Source organism: Vipera ursinii (genome assembly GCF_947247035.1).
Source record: "Vipera ursinii genome assembly, chromosome: 1".
NCBI classification, from domain to species: Eukaryota; Metazoa; Chordata; class Lepidosauria; order Squamata; family Viperidae; genus Vipera; species Vipera ursinii.
In genome coordinates, this window is record NC_139512.1 from 72,047,135 (window position 1) to 72,063,615 (window position 16,481).

At 39.4% G+C, this 16,481-nt stretch overlaps 1 protein-coding gene across 4 annotated transcripts in view; it reads left to right on the plus strand.

Annotated features, from left to right (window-relative positions):
• The window catches only part of ACTN1 (actinin alpha 1), a 129,306-nt gene extending 118,690 nt beyond the window's left edge, over positions 1-10,616 (plus strand). For 3 of the 4 annotated variants that reach the window (XM_083349161.1, XM_083349164.1, XM_083349162.1), the window contains 5 exons: positions 470-649; positions 2,380-2,526; positions 4,850-4,930; positions 7,669-7,827; positions 9,713-10,616. In XM_083349161.1, coding sequence (XP_083205287.1) covers positions 470-649; positions 2,380-2,526; positions 4,850-4,930; positions 7,669-7,827; positions 9,713-9,871 — 726 coding nt within the window. In that variant the 3' untranslated portion in view covers positions 9,872-10,616. Of the gene's footprint in view, positions 1-469; positions 650-2,379; positions 2,527-4,849; positions 4,931-5,471; positions 5,538-7,668; positions 7,828-9,712 lie in introns of all 4 variants that reach the window. The other variant, XM_083349163.1, reaches the window with a different exon arrangement.
• The last annotated feature ends 5,865 nt before the right edge of the window (positions 10,617-16,481 follow it).

A 16,481-nucleotide genomic window follows, 5' to 3' on the forward strand; every position in this document is an offset into this window, starting at 1 on the left:
AAGCTACTGCCAATTATGAATTAAGGATTTAAAACAGGTTTCCTCCGTATGGTACCCTTCAGATGCATTGGACTTCCTTTTCTCATCTTGCAGCCAAAGGTCTATTACTTGGAGAGGATGGGAAATGCAGTTCAATATACTTGTGTCAAGTTAGACAGCAGTTTCAGTGATTAGTGTCTGAGATAAGAAGTGCACTATATTTTTCTGTAGTGAAATAAGTATGAAGATGTCCTTCAGTGGTAGGGGAAGCCCCAAGGTAGATATTCTCCATCCACACCAGAGAAGACATAAGATCTAGTGTTCTGTTGTGTTTACCTTTCCTCTAAAAAGCTTGCAAGTCAATTGAATTCTTTTGAGACCACAAGGCCTGTGGTTAAAGCATTTTAGTTCATTTAGGGAACAGTTGGAGCAAATGCCTTTCATGTTGGAACTTGTTACTTACCTCCCTGTTTCCTTTGGGCTGCTACAGGAGATTGGCCGCATCTCCATAGAGATGCATGGGACTCTGGAGGACCAGCTGAATCACCTGCGGCAGTACGAGAAGAGCATCGTGAACTATAAACCAAAGATTGATCAGCTGGAAGGAGATCACCAGTTGATTCAGGAGGCTCTGATTTTTGATAATAAGCACACCAACTACACTATGGAGGTAAAGACTAGAGTATTGTATAAGCTTGCAAGGAAAGGATCTTTGAAGAGAATGAATGTTTGTATTACACACTCCTGCTGTGTGTAAAAGAATTCCTTGCCAAAGGATGGCAGAGCAATATCATTGGTTGACACTGACATTATGTATAAATATAAATAAATGCAATGCAATATTTGCTGTACTGTAAGCAAAGGCATGTTAGGGAGACCTCGAAAGTCCAAAGTTTCTACTTGGATCTCCTTAGTTTAAGATAAACATAGGAATGTGGTGCAGTTGGCAGCTGCTGTTCTCATACAATGAAGGTTGCACAGCACTTAGAGATTATTTTAGGAAGAGGAATCCTAGAGTTTAGAGCAAGGGTGCACTTTTTTCGGAGCATAGTGTGGTTGTTGAAACAAATGGCTACCGCGGAAGTCTTATCCATTCACAAAATAGCAATCATTGTAAGTGTGGCCAATTACAAAGCACCCATTTGTCACTTCATCCTTTACCGAATTGATGAGTTTGTTTCCCTCTACATTCTGTAACCCTGCAGGATGCTCACTCAATCTCCAATTTACCACAAAATTATTTGGGGGGGGGGAGGTAAAGTGGGCACATTTTCAAACAAAGCAGCCTTTGCTTACCCTTTTGATTTTCTGAAGATACTTAAGTTTCCTGTATGAAATATAAGGAAGTTCTAGTGGTTTAGTTTGGAGTCTGCCAGCTTCCTTTCTAATTTTGTCTAAAAGTAAGTAATATTTGAAACATTTCAAAACGAGTGTAGAACAGAAAGCATGGCAGGCCCCCAAGGCTTGTTCGTCTCCATGACCACCATGTTGGAGATCCCAGGGGTAAAGCAAAAGCCCTCAGAGAATTAAAAAAAGGCTTTGCCATCACTGTGTCTGGCAGTAATTACAATATGCCAGCTGTTGTTTCCAAGACTGTCTCAGGTACCAGTCATCTGCGTTAGAGAAACAGGATTTTTTTTTTTCATTGTCAGAGTACCGTTGCATCAACTTCTCTAAAAAGGACACAGGGAGCAAAGATTTAATCCTCTTTATCTATATATACAGAAATAGAAAATAGAAATGGAGCCAATGGAAAGATGTTTTGTGTGTGTATGTGCAATTAATAAAAAAGATGGTTTGTGTATGGCCCAATTCCAAATCGGCATGTTCTGTAAAGCAAAGAGTTACATGCTCACATTTAATAGAACGAATAACCTGCCCATAAAATCTAGAAATACCTTTATCCCTAAGGTGTGTTTCTTTTTTTAGGTTATTGACATTGGTGTTGTTTCTTAGCCACATATGTAGACCTTCTCCAGGAAGTCTATCCTCAACTAGGCCCTTTGGTACTCTCAGTGGCGCACTCATCTTCACTGTAACTCAGTTCTCTTCTTCTCTTTCCTTCTGTTTTTCTACCATTATGGGTTTCTGAAGGAAGCTGGGTCTTCATATAAAGTAGCACCTTTTCCTATTAACACATTTTATTAAATGGCATATGTTTTTGTTTACAATAGTTTATGCCTTTTTATAAAATTTGTTAGTCAGAAAAGGTGCTACCAAACTCTTGATATTTTGCTAACAGAGTTTTCTCCTATAGGGTTTTCACATAATATCACTACCTAACGAACATTTGTTTCAAGGTTTCCTTGACTTCATTTGATGCCTTCTTAGGCATCAAATACTGCCCCTCAGCCTAAAATGTCTGGAAATAAGATATCTTTGTTTGTTTTTTCCTTCCAGCACATCAGAGTGGGTTGGGAGCAGCTTCTCACAACAACTGCTAGAACTATCAATGAAGTGGAGAACCAGATTTTGACTCGGGACGCCAAAGGAATTAGCCAGGAACAGATGAATGAATTCCGTGCCTCCTTCAATCACTTTGACAGGGTAAGAAGGGAAAAATATAGCAATACTTGTAAGCACTCAGAGGGAGTCTCCTGGGGCTGAATGAAAATTGAAACCCCAAATCCTAGTGTCAGTCCAAATATTATTTTGAAATCCTTTGTGAAACCCTTAAAACCAGCATCTTTCAAAGGAAAGGTTAATAGAAACAGTTGAACGACATAGTTCATTCATTCTCAATTTTTGGCTCAATATTTCTTCTCAGATGAAAATTTAAAGGCCCAGATTCATTGGGTGAGACTAGTTCTTAGTAGCTAATGATTACAGAGTTGTTTTATTATTTATCAACAATGTATTTATATGTAATTCCATAGCTAGGTTTATATACGTAATTTCAATATTTTACATTTAAACAGCATTATTCCCCATTCATAAGCCTTTTTGAGAGATTTAAGCCAAATCTCAGAAAAGACAAAGCATATATACCACTAAAATCAGAGCAAATTGGTTTTGCTATGGGCAAGCAGTTGTGTCTTCCTTTCAGAAACAGTCTCTGTTCTTGGCTGTATCTCCTCTGTTTCACATTTGCTTTTACCTCAGGAGGGTTTTTAGAACTTTTTCTCAAAAAGATCACGGGCAACTTTCATAATATAACTCACCCCACAACTTAAGACACTGGATCTAGGTTACATGCCTTATTCATTATGACCACAAGGCACTTAGTCTGGCTTCCCATGTAGTTACAAGACCAGAAGTCAGATCATGATCTAACAGTATGCAGTAAAACTCGACTCTGTTTAATTCTTTGCCTTAGCTGCAATTCAGTAGATTTTATATGTCCTGTGGGATTTCTTGATTTCCATTTTAATACTGTGATGGTTCACGTGATGCAACAAATCAGCACTCTAGCATTACCATTTCCAGTGTTGTTTTTTTGTAAGAAAAAAGGTGCCGGAACTCACATCCTGTTAATCTTTTATTTAAAAATTATATATTCAGTTCTTAGCAGGAACGGTGGTTGAGAAGTAATTAGTAATTTTTTTCATTTTTAAATTTGGGGGGTCACACTTTTACACTAAAAATTAAAAAAAGATTTTCACTTCTCACCAATGATTTTTTAAAATAAAGAAATTACCTTTCGCACGTACTCAATCACTGTACACACACCCACACGTCAGTTGTGTAACAAAACATAATGGTCACCGCTCGCAGTAAACACTCAGTGCATGACTACACGACCAATCACAAGCCGAGCAGTGCCACAAGCCATGCAGCGCCATCGCAACCAGCACGAATGAAGTACACATGCATCGGACTCAACACACAAGCAGCCTTCATGCACCATTTTAATGATTTTGCCGCCGACCTGCTATGCTCGACAGGGTGATTCAAGTCCACATGGATCAAACATCAAATTTTCAAGTTACTTTTAAAACTTAGAAAATCTGTCGAAAAAAGGTGCCAGAACTCCATTCCAGTACGTTCTATGACAAAAAAAGCACTGACCATATCTATTGACTTCTCCTATGATTGTGTGTGGCTAAGATACTACAGACTGCTCAATCTGTAGTTTGTTTAGCATTTGCTATGAACCATAAATTCTGGGTTGTTTCTGTAGAATTTTTTTCTGGCTTCTTCCTTTCATTTGATTTGTTTTAAGATGAACAAGTAGGAACCATTGGTTCAGACAACAGGGTGAAAAATCTGCATCCATTCACAGGAAAATCCAGTGCCATGCCACGTGAACCATTTTTTAAATAGCTATATGTATGTATTTCTAAATCAAAGATGAACATTGAAAATATCAAACAGAATTCTAATGCAGATTTAGGCTTTTTGATTAAAAAATTACTGCACCTGGTTAAAATGTAGTTACTTGTAAAAGAATATCCTTTCTGATATTACTACAACTTCTTAGGACCTATAATTTACTTCAGAAGATTTTATTCTTATTTTGAGAGCACGATTTTGAATTCATTGTCTTTGTGTGCTTGGCTGTTGGGGAAATATGGCAATTCTAAAGTTATATAATCAATGATGAGGGGTGATATGATGGGCAGAGCCACTTTCGACGCTTGGTATTTATTAGCAGTGGTTGTTATGCGCACACTTGGCTAGTCAGGTCACATTTTATGAATAATATTTTTTTAATGCATTGGCACAATGAAATGGTAACACGGTATCTAACCTGTGCACTTTTTATTCTCCCTCCCTCTGTCTTTTTCTGCATGCTGTTCTTCTTCCACGTATCTTCCTTCATTCACTGCATGGTGCACTTCTGTTTTTTCTGCCCCACACCTCCTTTCTGTTTCTTGGTTTTACATCACCATCGATGCATGTCCTGCTATCTGATACACTGCATAACCAGGACCACTCCGGCACTCTTGGCCCTGAAGAATTTAAAGCCTGCCTCATCAGCTTGGGTTACGATATTGGAAACGATGCGCAGGTACTGAATGCTAGTGGGAAACATCTCCAGATCTTGAAAAATGAAGAAATAACCATTTTTTCCTCCTCTTTTTTTTTGGTTTTGTTTTAATCCATCTCCTGTCAACGCTCTTATATTTTGTTGCACATATTTCCATGTATTACTTTCTGGTTTTTCCCCACAACTCCACTGTGCTATTTCTTTTTATGCATTTTCAAACTTGCGTGTTAAACTTTCTATTTGTCTAATTCCCTAAAATCTTGCTGTCTTGTCTTCGCTTTTTCATTTTTTCCATTTCTTTTATATCCCTGTAACTATTTCTCTGTTTGTCTACATTTAAATTTCCATTTCATCTTTATGAAAAATGTCCAAATCTTATTTTCTCATTTAATTTTAATGTTCATTACATCCAATGCTTCATCTTCCATTCCTTCTTAATGCATATCCATTGCTTATAACATCTTCTATGAGTTCATCTCTTCTTGGACTTTTCTCCCCATTTCTGTTTCTTCCTCCCCCCCCTTTTTTTTTTCTTCTTCTGTTTTTAAATTACTCTTTGTAGAAGAAGACTGGCATGATGGATGCTGAAGATTTCCACACCTTCCTTATCTCCATTGGTTACAATATGGTAATGTAGCATCAACAACACTTCTTTTCTTATTGGTATATTTGGCCCTTAAAAAGGAAGTGGGCATACATCAAAAAATTAAGGTAAAAATTCATCAGTCCGTGATTTTCAAACAGAAAATTATTTGAAATCTTATTGTGCTGAAAGAGAATTAATTACGGAAAGAATTGTCTAAATGCGAGCTATGTTTTTCAAAAGAAACAGAATGTTGCCTGATGTTAGTTCCTTTGGGAATCTTATGAATAAAAGAAGCAATATAGTAAAGACTGAATCAAAATTATATAAGGTCTATTCTCATGGGTTGTTTTCCTAAAATAATTAGTTTCATTACTAGCCCATCATGCAAGTGCATAACATTTCCTTTCAAGACCACACTTCTGCTGAAGGAGTAATTTTATGTTTCCAGACTGAAATTTCTAATAGTGTTAATTCCTTTAAACATTGGGAATGTAGAGATATTCTGTCACTGCTCTTGAAGACATCTAGTTGTGCATTTAACATGTACTCAATCCAAGAATCACGTTAGTAGAAAATATTAAAATGACAACAGCGTGTCCAGAATCTCTGAAGTCCACTAATCTCTGAAGTCCAGTAATCAGAGCAGTGACACCCACATGCCATTGGCATTCAGAAGGAGCCAGCACACATTTCTGCACCACCATATGTATGGTGTGTAATGTAGCACCTGTAATCCAGTGACAATTCCAGCAATGACCGCATGTGGGCAGTTCAGCTTCTATTTAGATCATAGCGGCAGTGTTTCCATACTAATGGAATTTGCCCCCAATCCTGCAATTCCTCAGCCAAGACATTTTTGGCACATTTTGTGTTGTCAGCGTCCTACAATTCAGTAGTTGTATGTTCCACCAGCAGCAGCTGACTGCTCCAACATTTCCAATGCACACATAGAGAGAGGTAAGCCATGGTGATCAAATTAAAGTTAGCTGTGATTTTTGGACGGCTTTCTGATCTCATTCCATTTGCAGCTAATCATGGTATGACTGTGAAGATCAGCCAGATGTCTCAGTAGAAATGATAAAATACATTACTTGTGAATGAACTTATCTTGATTTTTGGATTTCAGTGACTGCTACAGGCTGACTTTATAGGTAGCGACTCAGAAGTTATTTTATCAAATTGGTTGGTTTCTAGTCCTTCTAAACCTTGATACAACCAGTTGTCACCTGTATTGGGCTAATCCTCATAATTTTCAATGAATTAAATTAAACAATATGTTAGTATCAGGTTATAAAACTGGATATGAACTGATTTACAATGTGCATATAGGTATACTTTAGCAACAGTAAAATATTACACGTTATCACTTATAAGTAAAAGCATCTAGTTGTTTCACCGATGGCATTGCGGAGGAAAAATGATCTTTAAAACAAAGATTTGAAAAGTCCATAGATAGAAATCTCAGTAGCCCTTAATTTGGAAAATATGCCTGATTTGTATGATAGGGGTAAAAAAAAAGTGGAGGCAGAGTTGAAAAGGAACCTCTAGTCTAGGAAGAGTAGAAAAAGAAAAGTTATAAGAAGGAGGGATACAAATGCAGAGTGCTGAAAAACTGGACACAGGCAAAAGATGAAGGGAGCAGAACTTGTCAGAGCTTTCTTTTTGCTGAAGTCACAGCATCTTCTAGGGAGAAATTTCAGATTGAATGGGATTTGTATATTCCTGTTGGGAAGCAGAACAGAGGGGAAAAGACAGAATCTGACCTTTCCTTTCCTGCAGCCATGTGAGTCTCTAACCCTAATCCTTCCCCCTTTTCCCTTTATGTTAGTTTGTATTTTATTGTTGGGGGGGGGAGTTGAAATTTAATGAAGTTATATTTTAAAAAAGGGGGGAAAGATAAACTTCAAACATGTTGGGTTTGGGTCCCTTGCATCTTCAAAATGCATTCAGATCCATTCTACTTTTGGCTGAGCGTAGTGCTCTTTGCGTTAGTTGCTCTTCAATCTGGTTAAAACCCATGCTGATTGGAGATGATGGGCATTTTGGACCCATGCATTTAAAGGATAGGAAAATTATCTTAGGGAATAGTGTTATAAGTGCAAAAAAATTTCTATTCAATTATTTCCTGCTGCTTTTGGATTAAATTGTTGCTGAATTTTATTTCCTGGCCCAGGGTGAGGCAGAATTTGCTCGAATCATGAGCATTGTGGATCCCAATCGCATTGGAGTAGTGACATTCCAGGCCTTCATTGACTTCATGTCCCGAGAAACGGCAGATACTGATACAGCTGACCAAGTTATGGCCTCTTTCAAGATCCTGGCTGGAGATAAAGTGAGTTCAGGTTGAGTGAAAAGAATGCTGACTTGTAGCAAAATTTAAGCTTGATTTCAGGCTCCTAAAATATAAATACAAAAGAAAGATTCCAGTGGCCACTATCCTACAGTGAACAAATAATGTGGTTTTTATTGAACTACCTGAGCATCTGGAACTTTCCTTCAATTCACCAATATTTTATTTTTGTTTGAAGCAATGGAAAAAATAGTGGAATTGAAAGTTTAATAACGGATTGAATGCCTTACACATTCTCTTAAATATGTTTATTGAATTCATATCGCTACAATAAGTAAAAACAACTCTGTATACATGTGCACACGCAGGCATTCAAGCCAGTATTTTGCCTGATCCCTCTCTAGATACATGCTCTAGCTATTCTGCTGTTATGATGGGATGGAGAGAGGCAATCCATGTCTTTGGCATTTATGACAAGGATTCAAAGGCCAAGTGGGAATAGATGTCTCAAGTTTTTAGTTGTCAGTTATTTTTGTGCTATAGACTTGTGCTGGTAATTTTCAACTTAGGGCCACAACTTGAACCAGAAATTTGGTCACTAAGCAAAATTAAAATTGTGACCAGACACAATTTTACAACTATTTTTATTGTGGTCATTAAGTGAATCATGGTTGTTAAGCAAATTACATGGTGTCAGACACAAATAAACAGATTCATACATGAAGAGCTATTTTATTGCTCATGTCTATTTCACAGGAATCTTTCAGACTGGTAATCTGCACCTGGGTCACACTTGATCAGGTCCAATGGCATTCAGGGAATGGGGGAATCAGACCATACCATCTTATGCCTATGTAATGACTCCAGATTAATTCCCCACTTGACTCTTCTCCATAGCTTGGCCAGTCTCTCTGTCTGTCTCTCTTTCTCTGTCTCTCTCTCCCCCCCTCCCTCCATCTCTGACATATGTTCATTAAGCAAATCCAACTTCTCCTGTTGACTTTATTTATTGGAAGCCATCTGGAGAAGTCACAAACTTTGATCACATGCCACAAAACTCTGCAACCATCATAAATGTGAACTGGTTGCAATCATGTGTCCGCAGGGATAGTGCAACAGTCAAAACTTTGATGACGGGTTATAAGTTACTTTTCCTGAAGCTGTCATAAACTTCAAAACTTTGTTAAATGAATGGTCAAAAGTCAAGGACTACCTATGGAAGAAGGCCTGTGAGAACCTGCTTTAGGTTCTGGCAAGTCTACCTGTCTTTCCTAGCACATTTCCCAAATTCTGTAGCAAACTTTGGGGAATCAATTGAAGTATTCTTCAGCGATTCCAGTAGGATAATGAATTATTTAAATGGGGTTTCTTCTAACAAGGGACTGAATTTCAAATCAGAAAGTGCCTGCTTTGAATTTAACATCTGTCATAAATTTTTAGGTACTTTTTGGGAGATCTGTTTTGTTCTACTTCAGCTGCTCTGTTTACAAGACCTAGTTGACATCATTGGGTTTCATGGACCCTCTGCCTAGTCAGTCTGTCTGTCTGTCTGACTCTCTCTCTCTCTCTCTCTCTCACACACACACACACACACACACACACACACACACACAGAGAGAGAGAGAGAGAGAGAGAGAGAGAGCGAGAGAGCTTACATTTAAAAAAAGTAAGAATTTTTAAAAAGACAGATCCTAAGCCTCCATAAGGCAAAACCTGGTATCTTTCATTTAAGTTTCACCCAGCCCTCTTATTTGCATTTTAAAAACAGCAAATTAACCTACACCGTCAACTGCAGTTTTCTGTAATCCAATTAAAGAGAAAAGGATTTGGACTGAACTGTTTACCAAACGGTGACTGCTTGATGGCAGTAAGCTAAAGCCTTTGATAAGCTAAAATGGAAAATGTGCATCTGTGTATTCTCTTCCAGAACTATATCACTGTGGATGAATTACGGCGGGAACTGCCTCCAGATCAAGCTGAATATTGCATTGCTAGAATGGCACCTTACACTGGGCTGGATTCTGTACCTGGTGCCCTGGACTACATGTCTTTCTCGACAGCTCTCTATGGCGAAAGTGACCTTTAATTAACACCTCTCTATCCACCACAGCACCTGACCCTGTTCCATCCAGGGCCACTTTTCATTCTGTCTGCAAACAGGCTCTGAGCTACCTTCTTGGTCCCCCCCCTTTCTTGCTTCCACATCAAAGAACAGCTTTCCTTTGGGATGGGTGAGGAAGGTCTTGGAATGACATAGGCAATCGCAGCCTTGAAAAAGGGCAGTTTCCAAAATTTGAAGGGGGAGGCGGGATGAGGTTACATTTAAGCAAACTTATTTTATTATAGAAAAAGTATTTTTCTTCAAGGTTGAACCATAAATAGAAAAATGTTTAAAGTATTACACCAAATACGGCTGGTGAGGACGTTCCCCTTCCCCCTTTTTCTCTTTTGTTCCAACATGGGAAATGGAGGTCAGTGTTGTATTCCATTCTTATCCCTGAAGCCTGGCACGCTTCTTCTATCCTGAGTCAACTTTCTCACCTGTCTCTTATTTCTTTATCATATTGTTTTACAGAGGGGGAAATGCGCAAGTGCATGTATTGCTGGTTCACTCATTTCATGAAAATATTTTACAATAAAACTTTTTGAGATTGCTGTGTTTTTTTAGGGAAAAATAATGTACACAGCTCATGTTTTCATATTTAATTAAAATTACAATCTGCCTACCCGTGTATTGTTGCTGAAACTTGTCTGGTCTCCAAATATGGCGCTTGAGAGTTGGCATCTTTGATATTGCTAGTCACAGACCATATTAAAAAAAATCTTGTAATAACAAATCTAGACCTCATTATTTTGTCTGTTTCACTTACTTAACTCTGTTTAGCTACATTTTAAATACACATTTGATAATGTGGGATGGGGCTGGTACAATATTCAAATATCTTTTTTAAAAACAGCAAGACACCAAAATGTAACCCTCTTTCTCCTTTGAATGTGTTGATGTTTATATCACTAGTGTTATCAGGTCTACGCTGAAAAGCTAAACAGCTTGCATAGTGTGTGGCTGAGAAACTCCTAGGGAATATCAGGGCAGTATGCTAGACAGGAGGCCAAAGAAATACCCTGTAAAACAGCTGCTACACTTCCATGTTGTCGCCAAGAGAACTATATGGAGATATCATTGAAACCATCATGAGACAGGAGAAAGAGAAAGGGAGAAATATAAGAGTTGGTGGAACACAGGAGTAAAGGTGCTGGCTGGGTGTAGTTCTCTTTTTAGACCCATAAGCGGCTGGGTGATTTTGGATCAGGGACTTTCAGCTCTTGATTGGGAAGTCAAAATAACTTTTACCAACTACACTGGATCAGTGTGATGGATTACGGTCCCTAATTTTCACAGGACTTTATCCTGCAGTGGATTAATTTAAAATAATAATAGTAACTTTTATTAACATAAAAGCATATTAGCATAAAAATAGAAAAGTATACTATTGAGACAATATCTTAACTTACTCAGAGTGTGTTTATGTGTATATTCAAGAGTAGACATGTACTATTCAATAAAACCAATTCCTTAGTAAGTGCATAGTACAGGGTTAACTGTTAACTGTTTCCTATCAAATGCCTTGATAAGTTACCCCAGTATCTTTAATTCTTGTCATTCAATGACAAATACCTTAATCTCCCATACTCTATTTGATTCTACATTTGATTCTGAATAAAAAAGTACAATGCATAAAAGTTAGATTTTAGAAAATATATTATCAACATGCATCTCTACTAAATAAATAAATATAGTATTTGTGAGGAAGAAGTGTTTTTCTCCTTTACTAGATTTTTCCCCAGGAGTATTTGGGTCTGTGTAGGTGATATGGATTCTTGTTAGAGTGCTGTAATTTAATTGTTCCAAAAATATGATTCCTGCTTAAGCAGTAATCTACAAATCCATAGGGGGCACCTGTTTTTTTTCCCCTTGGCTTTATCCAAATAACACAATGCCTGATTATAAGAATCCTGCTTCTGAATACACTCAACTGTTTTATCTTTACTGTGATAACATCCTTTATTATGTATTATGTCATTGCAATATATATTGCTTGTTCTTGAGGCAATAATAGATTTAAGTTAATTATCTGGTAGACGCTCAGGAAAATATTTTTGAGAAAATCTAGGAGAAGGGAACATATTAACAATCCAAGATACTTTGCTTTGATACCAACTTCAGATATTTTATTTCTTCCATTAGGTAACTATTTATTATGCCTTATATGATCTAAAGGTGTTTTATTTAAAATAAAAGTTGAATGCAGCCTAGTTCAATTACAAACTTCCACAAAAGCTCATTGTAGTTATATCAAGCAGTTTTCTTTCATAATTTCATGAGGCTTACTTTCAAACACAGTTGAGTTGCAGGTAGCTAAACAAACAGGCAAATATGTTATACATGCAAATCGTGTGAAGTTAATCATTTAGTAGTATTCTACTGGAGTTCCTGCCAAACCCCATGTTTCATATAATCGAGAAGAATAGCATTTTCCGGATACTGCTAAACTGCAACAATAAGCAACCCCAACCAGCATTGCCAATTACTAAAGATAAGATAACCTTTATTGTCATTTTTTTTACTGCGGGCACAACGGTACACATCAAAAATAAAATTTAGTTGCCCGCTCTCAAAGTGAAATATACATGACACACACCTAACCATACTATATACAACATATGTATAGACTCACACCCCTACATTACATAACAAATATTAAATACTGTCCATCTTGAATATATAACGGAAGGAGGAAGCTTGAGAGTTCACAAGGTTAATGCTGTATGGAATGAAACTGGCTGAATCTGTATGTTCTGCTACAGATACCACGAAGCTGCCTCCCAGAAGGTAACAAGGAAAACAGGTCATGAAGAGGATGTGTAGTGTCCCAGATAATCTTACGGACCCTGCTCAAGCAATGCTTCTGTGCTATGTCCTGGATGGAGGGGAAGGAACTGCCAATGATCTTTTCAGCCATCCTCACCACTCTGCACCGCCTTCTTGTCAGAAGCAGTGATGCTTCCAAACCAGACTGTGATGCTGTATGATGGGATGCTCGCAATCATCTCCCTGTAGAAAGTAGTCAGGACAGGGGAAGGAAGATGTGCTTTTCTCATGCGATGCAGAAAATGCAGGCACTGCTGTGCCCGCTTCACCAGTTTCTCACTGTTGAGCAACCAAGCCACCCTACTCGTTAGCTGCACACCCAGGAATTTGATGCTGGTAACCATCTCCACAGGTGAATCATTAATGCACAGAGAAGTGTGGCTGTGTCTGCGTTTTCTGAAATCGACAATGATCTCTGTTTTTTCTGTTATTTAAAACTAGGCTGTTTTCCTTACACCATTTCACCAATATACTGAAATAACATATAGTTGAGCAGTATTTGGAGGGCCACCTGTTGCTTATTCCTGCCATACAGTCTAATCTGTTGAGGGGAGAGGTATTGGATGCCAAATATTTGAGGAATAAGTGAGCATATTTGTGTATTTAAAATTATCCGCCTTCTATCACTTCTGAGCACTCAGTAACAACACAAAATGGCATTAAAATTTCAAAAATTGAAATAATTTAATTTAATAATAACATTTATAAAATAGGGATGGAGGATTATTCCAAACAAATGGTTGGCCAACCTTTGAAAACTTGAAACGGAGCACGTGGGACTGCTGAAGGTAGGCAGGAAGAAGGTGGAAGGAAACAAAAAACACTGGAAGTTTTTAAGAAGAGACTGGACAGCCATTTGCCCAAAATGGTATAGGGTTTCCTGCCTGAGCAGGGGGTTGGACTAGATGACCTCCAAGATCCCTTCCAACATTATTATTATTATTATTATTATTATTATTATTATTATTATTATTATTATTATTATTAATCAGTGCTTTTTTCTTAAAAAAAGGTGCTGGAACTCTCATCTTGTTAATCTGGCATGGGCGTGGCCTACTGTGTGGGCGTGGCCAGCTCAACATCACTTGTGTCAGGGGCACTTGTTCGGAGCTGGGCAGGACTGGGGCAAATCTGAGGGTCTCCGGCAGAGGGGAGATGGGACCGGGGCAAACGCTGGGTCATGGTCCATTGGAGGAACCTCACTGATATTAAAGTGGGTGGGGGAAGACATGATATTAAAGCAGGTGGGGGAAGACATGATATTAAAGGGGGTGGGGGAAGACAGTGTGTGAGAGAGACAGAGAGATTCCCTTTTTGTAAGTTTGCTTACTTTGCAATGCTTTCCTTTCCCCACAGTTTTGCTTCCCTGCTGGCTCAATCTCTCTTTCTCTCTGCCGCCCAGATCTACAGCTGCAGAGCAATTTCGCTCCCCCCCCCACAGCCGATCTGGGCAGCAGAAGCATTTTTGAAGCCTCTGGAGCTCGCATTGATGGCCGTGGGGCGATTTGGTGATGCTCCAGCGGCCCGATCCGGGCTTCGGAGGCCTGCAAAATGCTTCTGCTGCCCAAATCAGCCATGTGTGTGTGTGGGAAAGCAAAATTGTTCTGCAGCCCTAGATCTGGGCAGCAGAGGCATTTTGCAGGCCTCCGACGCCCAGATTGGGCTGCTGGAGCATCATAAAATCACCTCATGGCCATGGATGTGAGCTCCAGAAGTTTCGAAAATGCTTCTGCTGCTCAGACCAGCGGGGGGGGGGGGGAAGTGAAATCACTCTGCAGCCCTAGAACGCGCGAGTTTGGAGTTTGGGAAAGTGAGCAGGGCCTTAACATAAAAGGCTGGTTCTGCTTTCAAAAATAGAGAAAGGAGGGAAGATTATTGGGCTCCTTGCCTCATTCCCGCTTGAAGCCATCCTTAACAACAAGGAAAAATCTAATCTATCCAACGCTACCCAACATTTCAAATATGTGTCCGCTGAGAGGATAGCTATTTTTAAGACGCCAGTCCTGCACATCTACTGTATATCTAGGAATAAATCTCATTATACTCATGAGGCTGTGAAACACAGAAAGGAAACACACACACACACACACACACACACAAAGAGAGAGAGAGAGCTTCCAATCTTGTGAGCAATTCCAACAGCTAAACTAGCCTGAGAGAAATTCCAAATCTCCTCACCTTCCCAAACTCCAAACTCGCATGTCCTACTTCCCTCGCTTGCCTTCTGCAACTCCAAGCTCACGTGTCCTACACTCGTCTTCCAAGTTCGGAGTTCGGAGAAGGCAAGCGAGGGAAGTAGGCTGTGAAACACAGAATGCGCACGCACGCGTGCGTGCACACACACACACACCAGCTGCTGAATGAACCTTGGTCTTCCTCTGCAGAGACATCTTCAGCACCTTGTCGAGGCCATGGGGGTTTGTCATGCTGCAAGTTTGCTCTCTGCTCAGCGCCTGCTAAGGGCTGGCCGATAGCAGAGGGAGCGGTAGCCTTGCCATGTGCTCCTCACCGGCCTGCTCCCATGCAAACTCTTGCTGACAGTGCCGAACCGGCAGTCGCCATCAGATGCCCGCCTTCCCAAACTCCAAATTCCCGTGTCCTACTTTTCTCGCTTGCCTTCTCCAACTCCAAACTTGCGTGTCCTAGTTTGGAGTTTTGGAAGATGAGCGAGGAAAGTAGGACGCACGAGTTTGGAGGGAGTAGCATAGCTTGTGAAAAAGCGTGTGTGTGTGTGTGTAAAAAAAGCCCTGATTATTATTATTATTTATTATTATTTCCTCCTCATTTTGAACATGGATCTCCCTCTGTGAAGCTTCCACCCATTGGTTCTGGTCCTATCCTTGGGTGCTATGGAGAATGAAGTTACGCTTTCACTGTGACAGCCCTTTAACTATCAGGATATACAGTAGTTGTCTCCCTTTTGCCTTTGCTTAAGGCTAAACACACTCGGTTCCTTTAACCATTCTTCTTAGGATTAACCTTTTCATCTTTGATCCTTTACATTCTTTTCAGTGCTGAACATCCTCTTTATATTATGGTGACCCAAATTGACACAGTATTCCAGGTGCAATCTGACCAGCACAGTGTGGAAGTAGATTTCCCCTGATCTTGACATTATACAAGCCTTGGTGGAGCAGTGGGCTAATGCCTCCTTAAGTAACACCAGCTGCCTGCAATTAGTGCAGGTTCGCATCCCACCAGGCTCAAGGTTGACTCAGCCTTCCATCCTTCCCAGGTAGGTAAAATGAGGACCCAGATTGTTGGGGGCAATTAAGCTGACTTTGTAATAATGCCGCTTGGGGTGTGTGTGTGAAAGCCCTAACAAGCAGGCATATACATAGAATGAAGGCTACTGCTAACGCTTGTAAGCCGCCCTGAGTCTTCGGAGAAGGGCGGGATATAAATGTAATAAAAATAAATAAAAAATGAAAATAAATACTCCTGTTGCTGCAGCCCAGGGTTGCACAGACTCAACAGCTGCAATGCACTGCTGGCTCATACTTTAATCTGTGGTCTACCAGGACACCCAGATCCTTTTCACAAGTACTATCACCTATCTTATGCTTGCATCTCTGATTTTTTTTTCTAATTACAAAATGTTACATTTCTCACTATTGAACCATATATTCTTGGATCTTCAATGTTATATATCTAGTATAAACACACACACACACACACACACACACACACTAAATAAACAGCTTGTAGGTTTTCCAGGGATACTCCAGTAATCTCTTTGGTCCCATCAATTCAAATTATCCATTGA